Source organism: Microcaecilia unicolor, chromosome 7 (genome assembly GCF_901765095.1).
Source record: "Microcaecilia unicolor chromosome 7, aMicUni1.1, whole genome shotgun sequence".
NCBI classification, from domain to species: Eukaryota; Metazoa; Chordata; class Amphibia; order Gymnophiona; family Siphonopidae; genus Microcaecilia; species Microcaecilia unicolor.
This window is the reverse complement of record NC_044037.1, coordinates 175,404,233-175,423,798: the sequence shown is the minus strand read 5'-3', so window position 1 is coordinate 175,423,798 and position 19,566 is coordinate 175,404,233. Positions and strand designations below refer to the sequence as shown.

The 19,566-nt window shown below is 47.7% G+C and overlaps 1 protein-coding gene across 2 annotated transcripts in view; it reads right to left on the bottom strand.

Moving 5' to 3' along the window:
• Positions 1 to 19,566, bottom strand: part of LOC115474289 — a 135,886-nt gene that overhangs the window by 74,178 nt on the left and 42,142 nt on the right. For both annotated transcript variants that reach the window (XM_030209694.1, XM_030209695.1), the window contains exons 2-3: positions 12,761 to 13,338; positions 2,434 to 2,512 (exon numbers count right to left, since the gene is read on the bottom strand). In XM_030209694.1, coding sequence (XP_030065554.1) covers positions 2,434 to 2,512; positions 12,761 to 13,338 — 657 coding nt within the window. The remainder of the gene's footprint in view (positions 1 to 2,433; positions 2,513 to 12,760; positions 13,339 to 19,566) is intronic.

The following is a 19,566-nucleotide window of genomic DNA, read 5'->3' as shown; positions in this document are numbered from 1 at the left end:
ACCTCCTGAACAGAGGGTGAGCGGTCCTCCCGGTGCCGATGCCTACTGGGTGCCGACTCCCTCGGCGACCCAGAGCTCGCGGTACCGATGCGGGAAGGTGACCGGTGTCGATGCTTCTTTGATTTTTTCAAACGAAGCATGTCACCGGAGCTTCCCGGTACCGACGAGGAGGACGTAGAATCCAGCCGTCTCTTCCTCGGGGCCGAGGCCGAAGAAGGTCGGTCTCGGGGGGGGGGGGGGGGGGGCTGTACCGCAGGAGCCCTTAGGGTAGGAGGAGACCCACCCGAAGGCTCACTGCCACCAACAGGGGAATGGACAGCCCTCACCTGCACTCCAGTTGAAGCACCACCGTCTGACGACATCAGCAACAACGGAGGGCCCGGTACCGCCGACGCAGCTTTCCGATGTCTCGTTACCGACGATGCAGAGAGTCGATACCTCGATGCCGTCGATGCAGTCGATGCCAAGGTCGAAGGTCTTGATGCTGTCGACGTCGATGCACTCGATGCCTCCAGTGCTGTTGTCGACGAAGAGCCCGAGAACAACACGTTCCACTGGGCCAATCTCGCTACCTGAGTCCTCTTCTGTAAAAGAGCACAAAGACTGCAGGCCTGCGGGCAGTGCCCAGCCCCCAGACACTGAAGACACGACGCGTGCCTATCAGTGAGCGAGATTACCCAGGCGCACTGGGTGCACTTCTTGAAGCCGCTGGGAGACTTCGATGACATGGGCGGAAAAATCACGCCGGCGAAATCAAAATTCGCGATGGTGACGAAGGGCACCAAAAATAAGGGAGAGAGAAAAAACCCGTACCGAGGCCACAAAAAAGGCCTACCCCGAAAGCGAAAGGAAACTTACGTCGGGGAAACAAACTGGACACACGGGAAGGGACAAAGACCGAGGTCTTTCTTTTCTTTTTTTTTGCGAAATCGCGAAGATGCGCGAGGGTCAACTTGAGGGGCGCGAAACGGCGGCAAAACACGACCGTCCCGAGCGCAGACAAAAGACGACTGACGAACACGAGCCGGTTCGGGCGGGAAGACGGCCGCGCGCGCAGTGCGCATGGGCGCGCGAGGACTAGCAAACGCCTTTGCTAGTGAAGTTTCCGATTGGAAGGGCTGCCGTGGACGTCACCCATCAGTGAGAACAAGCAGCCTGCTTGTCCTCGGAGAATAGAGGTATATAAAATAATGAGTGGAACAGATAAATGTGAATCCCTTGTTTACTCTTTCCAAAAATACTAGGACTAGGAGGCAGCGATGAAGCTACAAAGTAGTAAATTTAAAACGAATTGGAGAAAATATTTCTTCACTCAACATGTAATTAAATTCTGGAGTTCGTTGGCAGAGAATGCGGTAAAAGCAGTTAGCTTAGGGAGATTTTAAAAAGGTCTGGATAGCTTCCTAAAAGAAAAGTCCATAAGCCATTATTAAAATGGAGTTGGGAAAATCAACTGCTTATTCCTAGGATAAGCAGCATAAAATGTATTGTACTGTTTTGGGATCTTGCCAGGTATCCTGGATTGGTCACTGTTGAAAACAGGATACTGGGCATGATGGACCTTCAGTCTGTCCAAGTATGGCAACAGTTATGTATTTATGTAAGGGATTAGGGAGTTATTTATTGTGGGATGTATTAGAACAAACATGGGTACTGAACAGATGAACAGAAGGTTAACATTTAAAAGTAGCATGTTGTACCAACTCAGGAAGTCTATTCCAGGCATACAGCACAGCAAAATGAAAAGACTGGAGTCTGGAGTTGCCAGTGGATGAGAAGGGTATAGATAACAGTGACTTACCAAATGAACAGAGTTCCTGGGGAGGGGTGTGGGGAGAGATTAGAGAAGAGAGATACTAAGTAACCACAGAATGAATGCACTTGTAAGAAAGCAAGAGGAGTTTGAACTGTATACAGGAAACAGATAAGAAGCCAATGAAGTGACTTGAAGAGAGGGGTTATGCGAGTGCAGCAGACATTTGAACAGATTGAAGGGGAGAGAGATGGTTTAGTGGGAGACCTGTGAAAAGCAAGTTGCAGTTATCCAAGCACTAGGCAAGAATGTGGATGAGGGTTTTAGCAGTGTGCTTACAAAAAAAGGGACACATTTTGATGATATTATAAAGAAAGAAACAATAGGTTTTAGCAGTCTGTGAATATGTGCAGAGAAAGAGAGAGGAGTCAAAAATTACCTCCCCTCCTCCCCCTCACTGTTATGAGATGACAAGACAAGGAAGATGAGCATGTTAGCCACAGGAATAGAGTGAGTACATACACCATGATCTCACTGAATTTTGCTACTGTATATCTTAAGTTTAAATGACAAAGGTACCATTTGCAGTGGTTTATTCTGGAAAAGCTCTCCAAAGCATTTTTTTAACCTAAAAAGCTTTATATAACCTGTTATAGATATATATAGTTTGCTTACAGTACCTGGAGAATCTCTGACCACCTTTTTTCAATGACGATGGATACTTCATAATCCAAAAGCTACAGGGCCAGTTATTTGGATCTGAAACAGAAAATGTGAGATTTCAAAGGACTGTAGGAGTATTTACCTGCTATCTCACCTTTGCTGGTCTGAGGTCTATACAAGCCTGAACCATTCTCTTATAACTAATATGGATTCTACAACCTGTGGCCTGAATACATAACCATCAGAAACCAGCTTTACACAAAAAGAAAATTACTGCTGTGCAAACCAAGATGACTTCATCTAAGGCCACGGTGTTTGCTGCAAACTAGCCCCAGTTATTTCCTGGGAAGAATGGAGGAGACAGACACAGATGGCTCCAGGAGTATGGGATCCGTCAGGGAGGTTTGCTAGCCGTTTGATAAGTTTCTTTGCTATAACAAAGGCCTCTCTTCATGTTCATGAATTTGTCTGGACATTATTACACACTGTCTGTGATTGGCCATAGGCATCATCTGACCCAGAAAGATGCCAGTGTTGGACTGAAGAGGAAAAGGAGAAAGGAGAAGACCAGAAGACTTGTTGGTGGATAGATGTCTCTGAGAGGAGCAAGAGACTGATTTTCTAAACACACCAGTGAACTGCATACCTTGTAACAAACTTACAAGGTTAGCTCAGCTACAATACTAGGACTACCCAAACGACTGTACTATCAGTATCAGAGTACAGACCTTGGATTTTATTCCTGGACTGAGAGACTCACTGGGGCTTCAGATTGATTCTCAGAGGAAGAATCCAATTCTTTACCATTGGAAGTCTGTAATATGGGCTGCAGGATAAGCAGGATATACTACCTATGGTCAGGGAATAGTTAGTCCACAGTTTTATCTGTGATAGACTGGTTTTTCAGGACTGGTGGTCAGTGAATCATTAGCTGCTAAGTGTATTTTACACAAAACATATTAGTTGTGTAAGTTCTCACAATCTCATTAGGATATCAGTATTGTGATTAGTTGTGTGATCACTTATTTAGATAGTCTATTTGGCTGATCATATTTCTTTGTATATATCTTGGCGATAATATATTTTTGTGGTAGTATAAATCTATTTTTGTAAATCTGCTTTGCATTTGCCACATAACTATTTTTCTACCTAATAAATATTTCACCTTTCATTGGTACAGCTAGCTAGACTAAGGGCCAATTAGGTACTATCATATTCCCTGAGCAAACAAGTCCAGAATAATTGCTTTTGTGTGTGATTATCTGATATAAAAGTACCTTACAGGATCAAGGACCATTTCCTTGATTTCTTCAATCCTAGACATCTACATAAGGTACAATTTCTTGGTGAGAATTCTAGAGCTGGTCACAGGCTCAAAAAGCTTTTCAGTGTTTTTGTATTGTTTCCAGTTGCATGTGTTCAATGAAAAAAAAATTAATTCAAGGGGACATTTTCAGTGTAAAACAGAAATTGCTGATATTTGTACCTAATGTATGATGAAAAACCACAATTTCAGGTGGTCATGTGACTCTAAGGTGTTGTGCAGACATTAGTGCTCTCGGCTGCACAGTCCCCCAGCCCTTTCGGCCCAAAAAACGTATCGGCTCCAGGGTGCTTTATATCAAATTGGGGCGTTGAAGTGCTGGCCTACTGTCAGTTGTTGAGCCCAGTCATTGAATGGTTACAAAACCGCAGAGAGTGAGTGAACACATGACAGTGGATCCAGCAGGACCTCCTTCCCCCACAGTGGGAGCCACACAGACAGCTGAAAAAACAGCAGAGATCACTGCAATTATAAAAGTCTCGCTTGATTGTAAATTAAAATGAATTATGGACAAACTGGAAAGCATGGATGAACGACTAAAAAATCTTACTCAGGACTTTCATTTGGTGGCACAATGCCTGGACACCTTGGAGACCGATAGTGGCTGTTTGACTCAGGAGAATCAGACACTTACCAAAATATGTCAGCTCTTAGAAGACAAAGTTGATGATTTAGAGAATCACAACTGACATAATAATTCAAGTTTAATTGGTCTGCCAGAGTCTATTGCTGAGACCGACTCAATGCTCGACCACTCCCAGTGCCCAATAGAGATCTAGTAGCCATAGGGACTGATGTTCTAGATGCTGGTGTAAGCACAGACATTGATACTGTCGACGATCCAGACCTGGCTCCAAAAATTTTCTCTTTCAGAGCCTCTCTGGATTTCTGTGTTCCTTTTTGCATACCCAAACAAAGAATACAGTTAGCATTATGGTCTGGTCCCAAACACTGGATAAACCAGGAATGGGTATCAGCCCCAGAGATAGTCCAATTACATCAACCACAGTGCTTAAAGTCACTGGGATGACATGGAAGGGAAAACAGCCATGCTAAATCAAACGACACTATGGTAATGGAAAAAAAAAGAGGGGGGGGGGGGGGGGAAATCAACAAAAAAACAAGGGATAGCACCCAGCCAGTGCTCAGGCCTAAGAGGGCCTTGTGAGCCTGAAAAAACAAAGAAAAATTAAAACATGGCAAAAATGTCTTAAAAAATAAGGAGAATAAAGAGAACAAGTCCTGAAGAGGAAAGAAAGGATAATAAGTATACCCCATAAGGGAAGGCACAAATAATATTCAAAAAAGCGAGGTTACTAACCTGTAGCAGGTATTCTCCGAGGACAGCAGGCTGATTGTTCTCACGATTGGGTGACGTCCACGGCAGCCCCAGGAATCGGAAGATCTTCCTAGCAGCAAATGTTTGCTAGCTCTCGTGCGCTCCTGCGCGACCGTCTTCCCGCCGCATGAGCGTGCTCCTCAGTCCAGTAGAAAGCAAAAGACAAGGGAAGACGCTGCTCCAAAGGGAAGGTGAGCGGGTTTGTGAGAACAATCAGCCTGCTGTCCTTGGAGAATACCTGCTACAGGTTAGTAACCTCGCTTTCTCCGAGGACAAGCAGGCTACTTGTTCTCACGATTGGGGTATCCCTAGCCCCCAGGCTCACTCAAAACAACAAAGAATGGTCAATTGGGCCTCTCAACGGCGAGGACATAACTAAGATTGACCTAAACAGAACCAACTAACTGAGAGTGCAGCCTGGAACAGAACAAAAATGGGTCTAGGGGGGTGGAGTAAGATTCTAAACCCCAAACAGATTCTGCAGCACCGACTGCCCGAACCGACTGTCACGTTGGGTATCCTGCTGTAGGCAGTAATGAGATGTGAATGTGTGGACAGATAACCACGTCGCAGCCTTGAAAATCTCTTCAATAGTGGCTGACTTCAAGTGGGCCACAGACGCTGCCATGGCTCAAACACTATGAGCCGTGACATGACCCTCAAGAGTCAGCCCAGCTTGGGCATAAGTGAAGGAAGTACAATCTGCTAGCCAATTTGAGATGGTGCGTTTCCCCACAGCCACTCCCCTTCTATTAGGGTGAAAAGAAACAAACATTTGGGCGGACTGTCTGAAGGGGCTTGTCCACTCCAGATAGAAGGCCAATGCTCGCTTGAAGTCCAATGTGTGCAACTGACGTTCAGCAGGACGGGTATGAGGACAGGGAAAGAATGTTGGCAAGACAATTGACTGGTTAAGATGGAACTCCGACACCACCTTTGGCAAGAACTTAGGGTGAGTGCGGAGGACTACTCTGTTATGGTGAAATTTGGTATAAGGGGCATGAGCTACCAAAGCTTGAAGCTCACTGACTCTACGAGCTGAAGTGACTGCCACCAAGAAAATAACCTTCCAGGTCAAGTACTTCAGATGGCAAGAATCCAGTGGCTCAAAAGGAGTTTCATCAGCTGGGTGAGAACGACTTTGAGATCCCATGACACTGGTGGAGGTTTGACAGAGGGCTTTGACAAAAGCAAACCTCTCATGAAGCAAACAACTAAAGGCCGTCCTGAGATAGGCTTACCCTCTACATGATGATGGAAAGCACTAATTGCGCTAAGATGAACTCTTACAGAGTTGGTCTTGAGACCAGACTCGGACAAGTGTAGAAGGTATTCAAGCAGGGTCTGTGCAGGACAAGAACGAGGATCTACGGCCTGGCTGTCACACCAGACGGCAAACCTCTTCCATTTGAAAGCATAACACCTTTTCGTGGAATCTTTCCTGGAAGCAAGCAAGACTCGGGAGACACCCTCAGAAAGACCCAAGGAGGCAAAGTCTACGCTCTCAACATCCAGGCCGTGACAGCCAGAGACTGGAGGTTGGGATGCGGAAGCGCCTCCTCGTTCTGAGTGATGGAAAACACTCCAATCTCCACGGTTCTTCGGAGGACAACTCCAGAAGAAGAGGGAACCAGATCTGACACGACCAGAAGGGAGCGATCAGAATCATGGTTCCACGATCCTGCTTGAGTTTCAGCAAAGCCTTCCCTACCAAGGGTATTGGAGGATACACATACAGGAGGCCCTTCCACCAATGAAGGAGAAAGGCATCTGACGCTAGCCTGCCGTGGGCCTGAAGTCTGGAACAGAACTGAGGGACTTTGTGGTTGACCTGAGTGGCAAAAAGATCTACCAAGGGGATGCCCTACGATTGGAAGATCTTGCGGACAACTCTCGAGTTGAGAGACTACTCGTGCGGTTGCATTATCCTGCTCAACCTGTCGGCCAGACTGTTGTTTACGCCTGCCAGATACGTGGCTTGAAGAAACATGCCATGACGGCGAGCCCAAAGCCACATCCCAACGGCTTCCTGACACAGGGGGCGAGATCCGGTGCCCCCCTGCTTGTTGATGTAATACATGGCAACCTGATTGTCTGTCTGAATTTGGATAATTTGGTTGTATAGCCGATCTCTGAAAGCCTTTAGCGTGTTCCAGACCGCTCGTAACTCCAGGAAGTTGATCAGAAAACCTGTCTCCTGGAGGGACCAACATCCTTGGGTGTGGAGCCCATCGACATGAGCTCCCCACCCCAGGAGAGCACTTTTTGCGGCTGAGGAATTTGAAAAGGACGTCCCAAATTGGAGCGAATTGTCCACCAATGCAGGGATTTGAGAAAAACTGTGGACAACTGGATCACGTCTTCTAGATCCCTCGCAGCTTGATACCACTGGGAAGCTAGGGTCCATTGAGCAGATCTCATGTGGAGACAGGCCATGGGGGTCACGTGAACTGTGGAGACGGACCATGGGGGTCACATGAACTGTGAAGGCCATGTGGCCGAGCAATCTCAACATCTGCCGAGCTGTGATCTGCTGAGACGCTCGTACCCAGGAGACGAGGGACAGAAAGTTGTCTGTCCTCGCTTCGGGGAGGTAGGCATGAGCAGTCTGGGAGTCCAGCAAAGCTCCTATGAATTCTAGTCTTTCCACTGGGAGAAGGTGGGACTTTGGATAATTTATCACAAACCCCAGTAGCTCCAGGAGTTGAATAGTCAGCTGCATGGACTGTAGAGCTCCTGCATCTGAGGTGTTGTTCTTCACCAGCCAATCGTCGAGATAAGGGAACACATGCACTCCCAGTCTGCACAGGGATGCTGCCACTACTGCCAGGCATTTCGTGAACACTCTGGGCGCAGAGGCAAGACCAAAGGGTAGCACACAGTACTGGAAATGCCGTGTTCCCAGACGGAATCAAAGATACTGCCTGTGAGCTGGTAGTATCGGAATGTGAGTATAAGCATCCTTTAAGTCCAGAGAGCATAGCCAATCGTTTTTCTGAATCATGGGAAGAAGGGTGCCCAGAAAAAGCATCCTGAACTTTTCTCGGACCAGATATTTGTTCAGGGCCCTTAGGTCTAGGATGGGACACATCCCCCCTGTTTTTTTTTTTCCACAAGAAAGTACCTGGAATAGAATCCCAGCCCTTCCTGCCCCGGTGGCACGGGCTTGACCGCACTGGCGCTGAGAAGGGCGGAGAGTTCCTCTGCAAGTACCTGCTTGTGCTGGAAGCTGAAGGACTGAGCTCCCGGGGGACAATTCGGAAGTTTTGCGATCAAACTGAGGAAGTACCCCAGCCAGACTATTTGGAGAACCCACCGGTCGGCGGTTACGAGAGGCCACCGTTGGTGAAAAAACTTTAACCTCCCTCCTACCGGCAGATCATCCAGCACGGACACTTTTATATCGGCTATGCTTGCCTGGAGCCAGTCAAAAGCCCTTCCCTTGCTTTTGCTGGGGAGCTGCAGGGGCCTGTTGAGGCGCACGCTGTTGACGTGAATGAGCGCGCTGGAGTTTAGCCTGAGTAGGCTGGCGGAAAGGAGGATTGTACCTGTGCTTATTGTAAGCGCAGGGAGCATTCTTCCGACCCCCATAAAAACGTCTACCTGAAGAGGTAGATGCTGAAGGCGTCCAGTGGGAGAGCTTGTCGAATGCGGTGTCCCTCTGGTGGAGCTGTTCTACCACCTATTCGACCTGCTCACCAAAAATGTTATCCCCCCCGGCAAGGAACATCTGCAATCTGCTGCTGGACTCTATTCTCCAGGTAAGAGGCACGCAGCCATGAGAGTCTGCGCATCACTATACCTTGAGCAGCGGCCCTGGACGCAACATCAAAAGTGTCGTAAACACCTCTGGACAGGAATTTGCGACACGCCTTCAGCTGCCTGACCACCTCCTGAAACGGCTTGGCCTGCTCCGACGGGAGCTTATCGACCAAGTCCGTCAGCTGCCGCACATTGTTCCGCATGTGGATGCTCGTGTAGAGCTGATAGGATTGGATCTTGGACACGAGCATAGCAGAATGGTAGGCCTTCATCCCAAAAGAGTCCAGAGTCCTAGACTCCCGCCCCGGGGGCACCGAGGCATAATCCCTAGTACTCTTGACTTTCTTAACAGCCAGATCCACAACTCCAGAGTCATGAGGCAACTGGGTCTTCATCAACTCCGGGTCCCCATGGATCCGATACTGGGACTCAATCTTTTGGGGAATCATGGGAACACTTAATGGTTTCGTCCAGTTCGCCATCAATATCTGTTTCAGGACATTATGAAGGGGAAAAGTGGACGACTCCTTAGGTGGTGAAGGATAGTCCAGGACCTCAAACATCTCAGCCCTGGGCTCATCCTCAGTAACCACTGGGAAGGGAATGGCCATAGACATTTCCCGGAGAAATGACGAGAAAGACAGACTCTCCGGGAGAGAAAGCTCTCTCTGGCGAAGGAGTGGGATCAGAAGGAAGACCACAAGACTCCTCGTCAGAGAAATATCTGGGGTCCTTCTCCGCCTCCCACGAGGCCTCATCTTCGGTATCGGACACAAGTTCACGAACTTCAGTCTGAAGCCGAGCCCGTCTCGACCCCAAGGAACTAGGTCCCCCATGGCGATGCAGAGAGGAAGACTCCCGCGCCGCCGGCAACGAAGCTCCCTCCAGCGACGTTGACAGGGAGTCAACCTGGGTGGAAGCGGGCACCGATGCCGCAAGCGGTACCAGCGTCGCCGTCCTCACCACGGGCGGGGAGCCAACTGCCGCATCTCTCAATGAAACCGGCGTCGCAGGCACCGACAGTACCGGAGCAGGTGGTCGCAGCAGCCCTTCTAGGATCTCAGGAAGTATGGCTCTGAGGCACTCGTCCAGAGTGGCTGTCGAGCAAGGCAGTGGGGCCAGTACCGGCGACGAAGTCAGAACCTGCCTGGGGCGTGGAGGCGGTACCGGGCTGTCCAGAGACGAGCGCATCGACACCTCCTGTATGGAGGGTGAGCGGTCCTCCCGGCGTCGACGCTTTGCGGGTACCAAATCCTTCGGTGTCCCGGAGCTCTCGGTACTGTGATGGGAAGGTGACCGATGACGATGCTTCTTCGCTTTCGCTCGAAGCACGTCAGCGGTACCTCCCGGTACCGAAGACGTAGAATCCAGACGTCTCCTCGGGGCCGGGTCCAAAAGAGGTCGGTCCCGGGGGGCCTGAACAGCAGGAGCCCTCGAGGCAGGTGGAGACCCATTTGATGGTTCACTGCTACCAGCGTGGGATCTCTGGACAGCCATCACCTGCACTCTGGACGTCAATGCACCCTCCGATGCCGATATCGATACCGGCGATGATCTCGGTACCGCTGGCTCCGTCAACATCGAAGGACCAGACGAGGCTCCGAACAGAATGTTCCACTGAGCCAATCTCGCCACCTGGGTCCTCTTCTTGAGCTGGAGGCACAAAGTACAGGCGTTAGGGCGATGACCAGCCCCTAGACACTGAAGACACGAAATGTGCCTATCAGTGAGCTAAATCGTCTGGCTGCACTGCGTGCACTTCTTGAAGCCGCAGGCAGGCTTCAATGACATGGGCGGAAAAATCGCACCGGCGAGGTCAGACGCGATGATGCTGAAAAATAAGGCACCAAAAGAAAGGAAAAACCCGTACAGTCAGCGAAAAAAGCCGCTCGCGCCAAAGAAAGGAAACTTACGGGGAAAAACTCTAAGAAAGTAACGGAAAAAAACAACAAACTACTTTTTTTTTTTTTTTTTTTTTAAACACGAGAGTACACGAAGAAGAGCCGAAAAGGCGAAAACCGCAGCGAAGAATACAGCGGGGGCCTCTCTTTGGGCAGAGAATGACCAATACACAGCCGTTCCGACCGCGGAAAAAGAGAGACTGAGGAGCATGATCGCGCTGCGGGCGGGAAGACGGTTGCGCATGCACGATGCGCGCAGGAGCGCACGAGAGCTAGCAAACTTTTGTTGCTAGGAAGATCTTCCGATTCCTGGGGCTGCCGTGGACGTCACCCAATCGTGAGAACAAGCAGCCTGCTTGTCCTCGGAGAAAAAGCTAGTATCTCGAAAACCATTGAAGACAGAAATCTGAAATTTTGCAGTTTTCCATCTTATATATTGGTCTCCATTGTGGTAGATTATTATCAATTTCTGAAATGGTGAGATGGGGCCCATTGGTTGCACTGCCATAGAATGACTCTCCTCCCTTGGGGAGTCTGAAGGGGACTGGGGGTCAAAGAAACCCTCCTGATCCTCTGGGATCCTCACAGAGCCACCTAGCACATAAGAAGCCCCCCCTCCATGGTCCCCCCTGCGGCACTTGGCCACTGGAATGGGGCCCCAGCCAGAAACATCGGCCTCCTTCTGCAGGGCTTGCTTAATCATTTGGGTTAAGCTCTGGAGCCAAAAAAGAGCCTGGGACCCCCTCACAAGCAGACCCAGGGTGGGTGGCAGAGATATGCCCCCATCTCTCCAAGCCCCAATGGGGGCTGCAAGCTCTCCTGCTGCAGTAGAAAAGCAGAAGAAAAAGACAGTGAGCTCAAAATGGCTGCTGCTTCCAAAGATGTTGGGACCCTTCAGTGCAGGGAGAGCAACAGTCAGTTCTGGTGGTCCTCTCACCCCCTCCCGTTTCCAAAAGCTGGAAACGGCCTATCGCAGGAGGAGCAGGCAGAGCCAGCAGCTGTACTAAGCTGCTGGCTCTTACACCCTGCACAGCATCTGCTGGTAGGCATATGCAGCCATGTGGCAGACATCTGCAGACCTGCTTCCCCACTCAGGTCGATTATGGCCGAGGGCTCTGGCATCTCCACTGTTCCCCTGCTCTCTGCAGGTGTGATCAGTGGAGCATTTTTTTTCTTTAAATGTAAACAAGCTTTTTTTCTTTTTTTAAACTCAAATAGCTTTATTCTCCTAACAAGGAAATACAACTAAACCAAACAGCCAATTTTTTTTTGTTTTCATTTTTTCTTCCCTGGGAGCTGCAGGGTGGGCCTGGGGAGAACAATACCCAAACAGGGTGTACAGGGTATGAGGGGTGAGGAGCTAGGGACCCGCAGGGTCAAGCCACAAACCTTGCCCAGTGGACGCAAAAAGAGCGACCGAGGGCAGTGAAGCACTGTTCCGTACTCAACCAGGTCTGGACAGGGGGCCGGGTGACGTGGAAGTGATCATTAGGCTCAACCTTGCTGTGTGGCCTCTGCCAGCACAGTAGGGAGATGAGCTACGGCCCAGGAGTACCAGCCTGAACAACTTACCATCTGCTAGAGGTAGAGAAAAATATTGCAGATTTTTTTTCTTTAACACTCCAGCAGGTTATACCAGTGAGTTCAGTAGAAAAGACCAGTTTTTTTCCTCTACCTCCATCTGCTGGTAGGACGGGATAACACCCACTTGTTCAGAACAGTACAGCCAGAGGACAAGGAAACTGGAGGGGTTTTTTATACAGCATCAGCCCTTATACTGGAAAAGTCCGTTTCTATACTTTATCTGCTGGCAGAAAGGGGGTATAACTCAACAGTCTGGACTCTAAGGAATAGTACTACTGGGCTATACTGATAGAGGGACTATGCATCTTTATCCATATTCATCTCCAGGGCAGCTGACAAAATTAAACACACAGCTTTAAAAATATTTTATCCTCAGGTATCTAAAATTTTGTCAACTGATCCAATCCAGCATTATAATCAAAAGTTCAGCTTACCTATAATATTTTGAATTGTAGATGTGTTCACATCTGCCATTTTGTTGTAGAGTTTATGACATGCTTTACAGAATTCTTTCCTTTCATGGGTCTCTCCAGATGACACCAACACATAATCCTCACTGTCCTCAGAGGAAATAAGATCTATCACTGGTATGGATGAACTCTTATTTACAAGATCCGAGAGATTACACTGTGCATTTGTCACTAGTCGTTTACTTTTAACAGTGTTTGATCCTGCCAGTGATGCATTTTGAATTTGCAAGTTTGTTTCTTTATAAACAGCTTCAATGTTTATCTTGTTAATCTGTCGGTTGGTGTAGACTCTGCAGCCTGGAAACGTGGCATTTCCTGCTTGGGATGCTCCAAATGTGGTTCTATGAGAACCATTAATTTCTTCACATAATTCATCTTCCAATCGGAACCTTTGCTTTTGTTTGGTGGCATCTCTGGCTACTATAGTTCTTCTATGAATGGTTAAAGAGCTCTCGATGCTCCTATTAGCACACAGCTGTTTTTCTGTTGCTTCTGTTTCACTTTCAAATACATCCTTCTTTTTTTGTACTAAAGACATGTACCTAAATAATAAAAGGATTACAATTAAAACAAATACGTAATTTTTCTGAAAATAAAAACACTACAATTAAAAACAGATTTATGGTTTTGCACTGTGAGAGCAGTATGGTAAAAGGTTAAAAAAAAAAAAAAAAAAATGTCTTACCTAATAATTTTCTTTCCTTTAGTCATAGCAGATGACTCCAGAAACTGATGGGTTATGCTCATCTACCAGCAGGTGGAGATAGAGCGCAAAACTGAACTCATCCATATGGGACAGTGAGCCTCCTGGTGATTCAGTATTTCTCATAAGAAAACAGAATTCCCTAGAAAAAAAAAAATTCTCCTTCCCCATGGAACAAAGATATGGATTTAAAAAATGTAACACCCAGAACTACTGCAACCAGGAAGACACAATTCAAAACAGAGAAAGCAACCGAACAAACAATATCCAAAATATTGAGGGCAGCATCCTGGATTCATCTGCTATGACTAAAGAAAAGAAAATGATCAGGTAGAACATAATTATACCTTCCTTAGTGTCAGAGCAGATGAATCCAGAAGCTGATGAGATATAACAAAGCAGTCCTCAACGAGGGTGGGACATCAAAATCCCCGCCGAGAGGACTGATGAATCAAAACGGGCTTCTGATCTAACCGCCATATTAACCCAATAGTGCTTGGAAAATGTGTGAAACAACAGCCAAATCGCCGACTGATAGAGTTCATCAAGAAAATATGCACTACATTCAACCCAGGATGTTGACTGCGCTCTGGTAGAATGCGCTTCCAAGGAGAGGGGAGACCGTTTCCCCGAAAACAGGTACACCAAGGCAATGGCCCCCCTGATCCAATGAGCAATAGTACGCTTAGAAGCCTGGTAACCCTTCTTCAGACCCCCAAACAAGAGAAAGATGATCCTTGCACCAAAAGTGGTTAAATCACTTCCAGGTAAAGCAGAAGCACCCTGTGAGTATTCAGACAACACAGGGAAGCGAAATCGGCCCCACAATCCTCACTCCTGAAAAACGTCAGGAATACTGGCTAATTGGGATGGAAAGGCGAAACGGTTTTCAGGAGGATGGATGAGACCGTCTGAACTGTGACCCCAGCCTTGGAGAAGCAGAGGACGAGATCCCTGCATGACAATGCCTGAAGCTCCAACTACTCATCTGGCCGAAGAAATGGCCACCAGGAACACCGATTTCAAAGTAAGGTCCTTAAGAGAAACATGATGGAGAGGGGGTTTAAAATGCAGAACCCCTTTCAAAAATCAGACTACATCTGGATGAGCAGCCAATGAGGAATTGGAGAGGTGACCCCGAAAACATGATAAGGCCGCCACCTGAACTTGCAAAGCGTTATAAGCAAGGTTTTTTTTTGAACACCTTCTTGCAAAAAGATATGAGGCAGCAAAGCATGAAAGGGCAAGATGGCTCGCTCCGCACACCAACCCTCAAATACTCTCCAAACCAGAGCATATGTCAAAGAAGTAGAACGCTTCCTTGCCTGCAACAAAATAGAGATGACATTGTCTGAATAGCCCTTCTTCCTTTTCCATTGTCATGGGCCCCTGAGTGAGGAGGTATGGAGGAACCAGCAGTCAAAACTGCCAGTCCAACATATGCTAAACGAGATCTGCGTACCAGGGGTGTATGGAGCAATCAGGATGAATGTGCCTGGATGTACTGCAATCCTGTGCAGTACTCGCCCTATTAACAGCTAAGGAAGGAAGATGTACAGCAGGTCCACTGACGACCAAGGCTGAAGCATCGATGAAGCCGGAACCTAGCTCCCTTCTCCTCAAGAAAAACAGAGGCGACATCACACTGCCGCGGGATGCCATCAGATCCACCAACGGTATCCCCCATCGCTGTATGATCAGCTGGAAGACTTGGGGTGACCACTCCCATTATCCTGCATCAATAGAATGGCGACTAAGAAAATCTGCTTGAATGTTCTGGGATCTCGCTATGTGGGCTGCCGATAGAATGGACACATGACCCTTCTCTCATCAAAACAAACCCTAAGTCTCCAGGGACAGCTGTGCACTGTGAGTGTCCCTTTGCCTGTTGATATAAGCTACTGCTGTCACATTGTCCAACAAAACCCTGGTAGGATGGCTGTGGAGGATGGCCCGAAAGTCCACCGGGCCCCTCCGAACAGCCCTGAGCTCCAGGCAATTGATCGGCCACAGAGCCTCTGTCTTGCTCTACAGGCCCTGGGCATAATGATGGAGTCAATGTGCCCCCAATCCGTGACCACCACCATCCACCGTGGCGCCACCAACAGATTCCCCTTCTGAAGATGAGCTGGGCACAGCCACCACACCATGCTGCACCTCACTTCGTGTGTCCAATGGAGGCAAATGTAGTAGTCCTGGGACATCAGGGACCAGTGAGACAATACTGAGGTGGTAGAGATTTACATGGGGACAGAAATCCAACCCATCCCTGCCCCCACTGGAATCTAACCCGTCCGCGCCTCAAATAATCTTCTCCATCCCAGCTTCCAGTCCAAGCCAAGCCCTTACTGTGCCACAGTCACCGTGACACTCCCCCCCCCCCCCCCCCCCCCAAGAAAGCCAGATTCTATAAGCAGTAAAAATAACAAATCATTTTCTTCCATACTCTGCTAAGACAGCAGATGTACAGGTCAGAACAGGACCCAAAACAGTCCAAATTCCAAAACAAGTAAAGTCAGAAACAACACAGTTTATACCTAATTGTTCAACCACCCTTAGGATTCACCTTTGGGATTAAAAAGCAAAAACATATACAAGTAACGACTGGATAAGGTAAAATTATGTCTTACCTGATAATTTTCTTTCCATTAGTCCCTCAGATCAATCCAGAGAGTTGTATTCTCTCTATCTAACCTGCTAGAGGAGGGGCATAACCCACAAGTCTCTGGATTGATCTGGGGACGCTATGAAAGGACTAGATAAATTAATTAAAACAAAGTTTAAAGCAAATGCCCTTGATAGGTAATACTTGATGCAATATTCACATAGCAAGAAGCATGAGGAAACAGATTTCTTTTCTACTGAACGTAATTAACTTCTTATGAACTTGTTGGCTAATAGTGTTCTGAACATGTTGGCACATTTAGACTGATGCTGGAAAAACACTTCTGCACGAAGAAAGCTCTTCTCTAATTATTCAATACCTTTCTGTGAAAAAGTAGTAATAAAAAAAGGCAAGTGCATTTTTATAATATACCACTGCAATTCACAAAACAAAAGGAGCAAGTTCCCACATGCCATCTTTTTCTTTAGATGTAGGCACAGGAAAAAAAAACAAACAAAAAGATTTTAAATGCTCCCAGGTTTCAACTTAATTCATGTTTAATGTGGGATATACATGTCATAAGTAAGTAAATAGATTAGAAACTCTGAATGTTGAGCACCTGATTCTCATGTCTGTTTTAGTGGCCCTTTACCAGGACAAAAAAATCTCTGCACGAATATAACACATGCTAGGGTGTCCCTATAACCAGCCTCTCCAAATAACACACTGATTACGATTTAAAACAAATTACTACTCTACCTATAAAATGTTATTCCATCATTATACTTCCTCTGTGTATATCCGTATGCTGAACAAGCCAGCATATTAGAAAATATAAGGGAAATTAACCCATTAGTGCCCAATGTTCCCATCAATTTGTTCCCATATGGCTTATTATGGGAACATTGGGCACTAATGGGTTAAATAAAAATGCCACCAACAATAAAGAATGATAATGTGGATGCAGCAGCTCATAGGTTCGTTTGCATTGTTTTGAGTGTACGGCGATGACGGCAGCACGAGGAAGGAGAAACAGATTCCCCTTTATCTTCCCGACTCCATCCATCCACATCCCCTCCAACCCTGAGTGCCCTCCCGGTACATAGCTTGAGGCAGCCTGGTAGTCTAATGGCTTCTTCGGAGCAGGAAAGATCCCCACTCTTTCCTGCCCAGTATCGTGGCGCTGATCCTCTCATCTCTGCTTTTATTAAATGGCTGCCAGAACTTCCAGCGGCAGCCTCGCAAGACTTCCGTGGAAGTCTCGGCAGCCATTTTAAAACAGCAGAGAGAGGATCAGTGCTCTGGCAGCAGGCAGGAAAGCATTGCTGCCATACATCCTAGGACCTGTACATATTTGCACGTGCGAGGATTAGGAACTTGAAGGAGTCAGCGAATCTGCTCCAGAAGCTTCAGCCTCCTGTGATCCGGGAGAAACACTCGGCCTTGTCGAGTGTTGAAATTAACTCCCAGGTACTCTAAGGACTGAGAGAGATGCAACTGACTCTTGACCAGGTTTAGGACCCAGACCCGCAATGTGGATCACTAAAAGGGCCTGCAGTTGGGTCTCCGCCCACTGACAAGAGACATGCTGCCTCTGAAGCCACTGCCTGACTCCTGGTGCCGCCTTGCTTGTTTATGTATGCCATCGCTGTGGCAGTGTCTAATATCATTCTGACCACTTTCACCTCAAAGTGTGGCCAAAACTCCTGCAAAGTTAGGCGGCCCACCTGGGACTCCAGGAGATTGATGCCTCATGGCTCAACCAGGTGCCCTGTGCCTCCTGACCCAGACATTGAGCTCCCAACTGAGGAGAATTGCATCTGTGGTGACCCCCACTGTGGAGGATCCAGAAGAACCCCTCTCAGCAGGTGAGCCAGACTGTCCCACCAGGCTAGACTGAGCCTCACTTTGGGTGGAAGTGGACAATGGAAACCAGGCCAGAGCCCATTGGAACAACAGGGCCCACTGCAGAGGGCGCATATGAGCCCTCACCCAAGGCACCACCTCCAGTATACCAACCATGGAGCCCATTAGCTGCAAGTAATATCAAACCGTGGGCTGCGGGAGATCACACACAACCAGCACAACTGTGCATGGAGCTTTTCTGCCTGCTCCTTTGGAAGAAAAAAACATCCCTCTGGCCATGTTGAAGCAGACCCCAAGATACTTCAGGGACTGAGACAGGGCCAGATGGCTCTTGGGCTGGTTCACTACCCAGCCCAGGGATTCTAGGAGGAAAATATCCTGCGAGGTAGCCAAACTGGCCTCTGAAGCCAAGTAGGCCCGAATCAGCCTGTCAACCAAGCAGGGATGAACCTGAATACCCTGCCACAGGAGGTCCACAACCATCACCCCCCATCACCTTGGAAAACGGAACGGCCAGGCCAGCAATGCTTTGCATCTCTGAAGCGAGAGGATCCATCACAGAAACTTGCCCTGGCCCTATCCTCAGGGAGACGCTGACCCTTGGAATGACCAAGAGCCTTAACAATCTTTTCTAGATCTTCCTTGAAGAACTGCTTCCCCCAAAAGGGCAATCTCGCAAGGCACGATTTAGAAGCCACATCAGGTGCCCAATGTGGAAGCTAAAAAGAGTAAAACCTTTCTTCCCAAGGACAATCTTTCACCAACTAGTACAGTCATTGGTATTAAGCCACCTGGATTACTGCAACGCTCTCTACAACGGTTGCAAAGAACAGACCATCAAAAAACTCCAAACAGCCCAAAATACCGCAGCTAGGCTCATTTTTGGGAAAACAAAACATGAAAGTGCAAAACCACTAAGAAAGAAACTGCACTGGCTTCCACTCAAAGAACGTACCACATTCAAGATCTGCACGATTGTTCACAAAATCATATACAGAAATGCCCCATCGTACATGATGGACCTCATTGACCTGCCACCCAGAAATGCTAAAAGATCTGTCCGAACATTTCTTAATCTACACTTCCCCAGCTGTAAAGGAGTAAAATACAAACTAACACACGCGACCAGCTTTTCCTACATTAGTACGAAATTGTGGAATGCGCTCCCAACTCACTTGAAATCGATCAACGAACTAAGTAACTTCCGTAAATCCCTGAAAACCTACCTCTTTAACAAGGCCTACCAGGAAATCCCATAACTAACTGTGACACAACTACTATCTACCTCTTTATAAACGCCTGACCAGATCCTCTTGTTTTCCCTGACTTCTGTATATCATCAATTGTATTATGTACCCTGGGATGGCTATGCCATAACAGGACTCTGTAAGCCACATTGAGCCTGCAAATAGGTGGGAAAATGTGGGATACAAGTGCAATAAATAAGTAAATAAATAGATCCAGCGGTGAGCCATGATCGCCAAAGAAACTCCTTTGGCCGACACCCAAAGCAGATCATAAAGAAGATTCGCTAAGCCAAGCCCAATTCCAGAGCCAGCAAGAAACTAACAAGCTCATCTGCCAAAGAAACCTTCT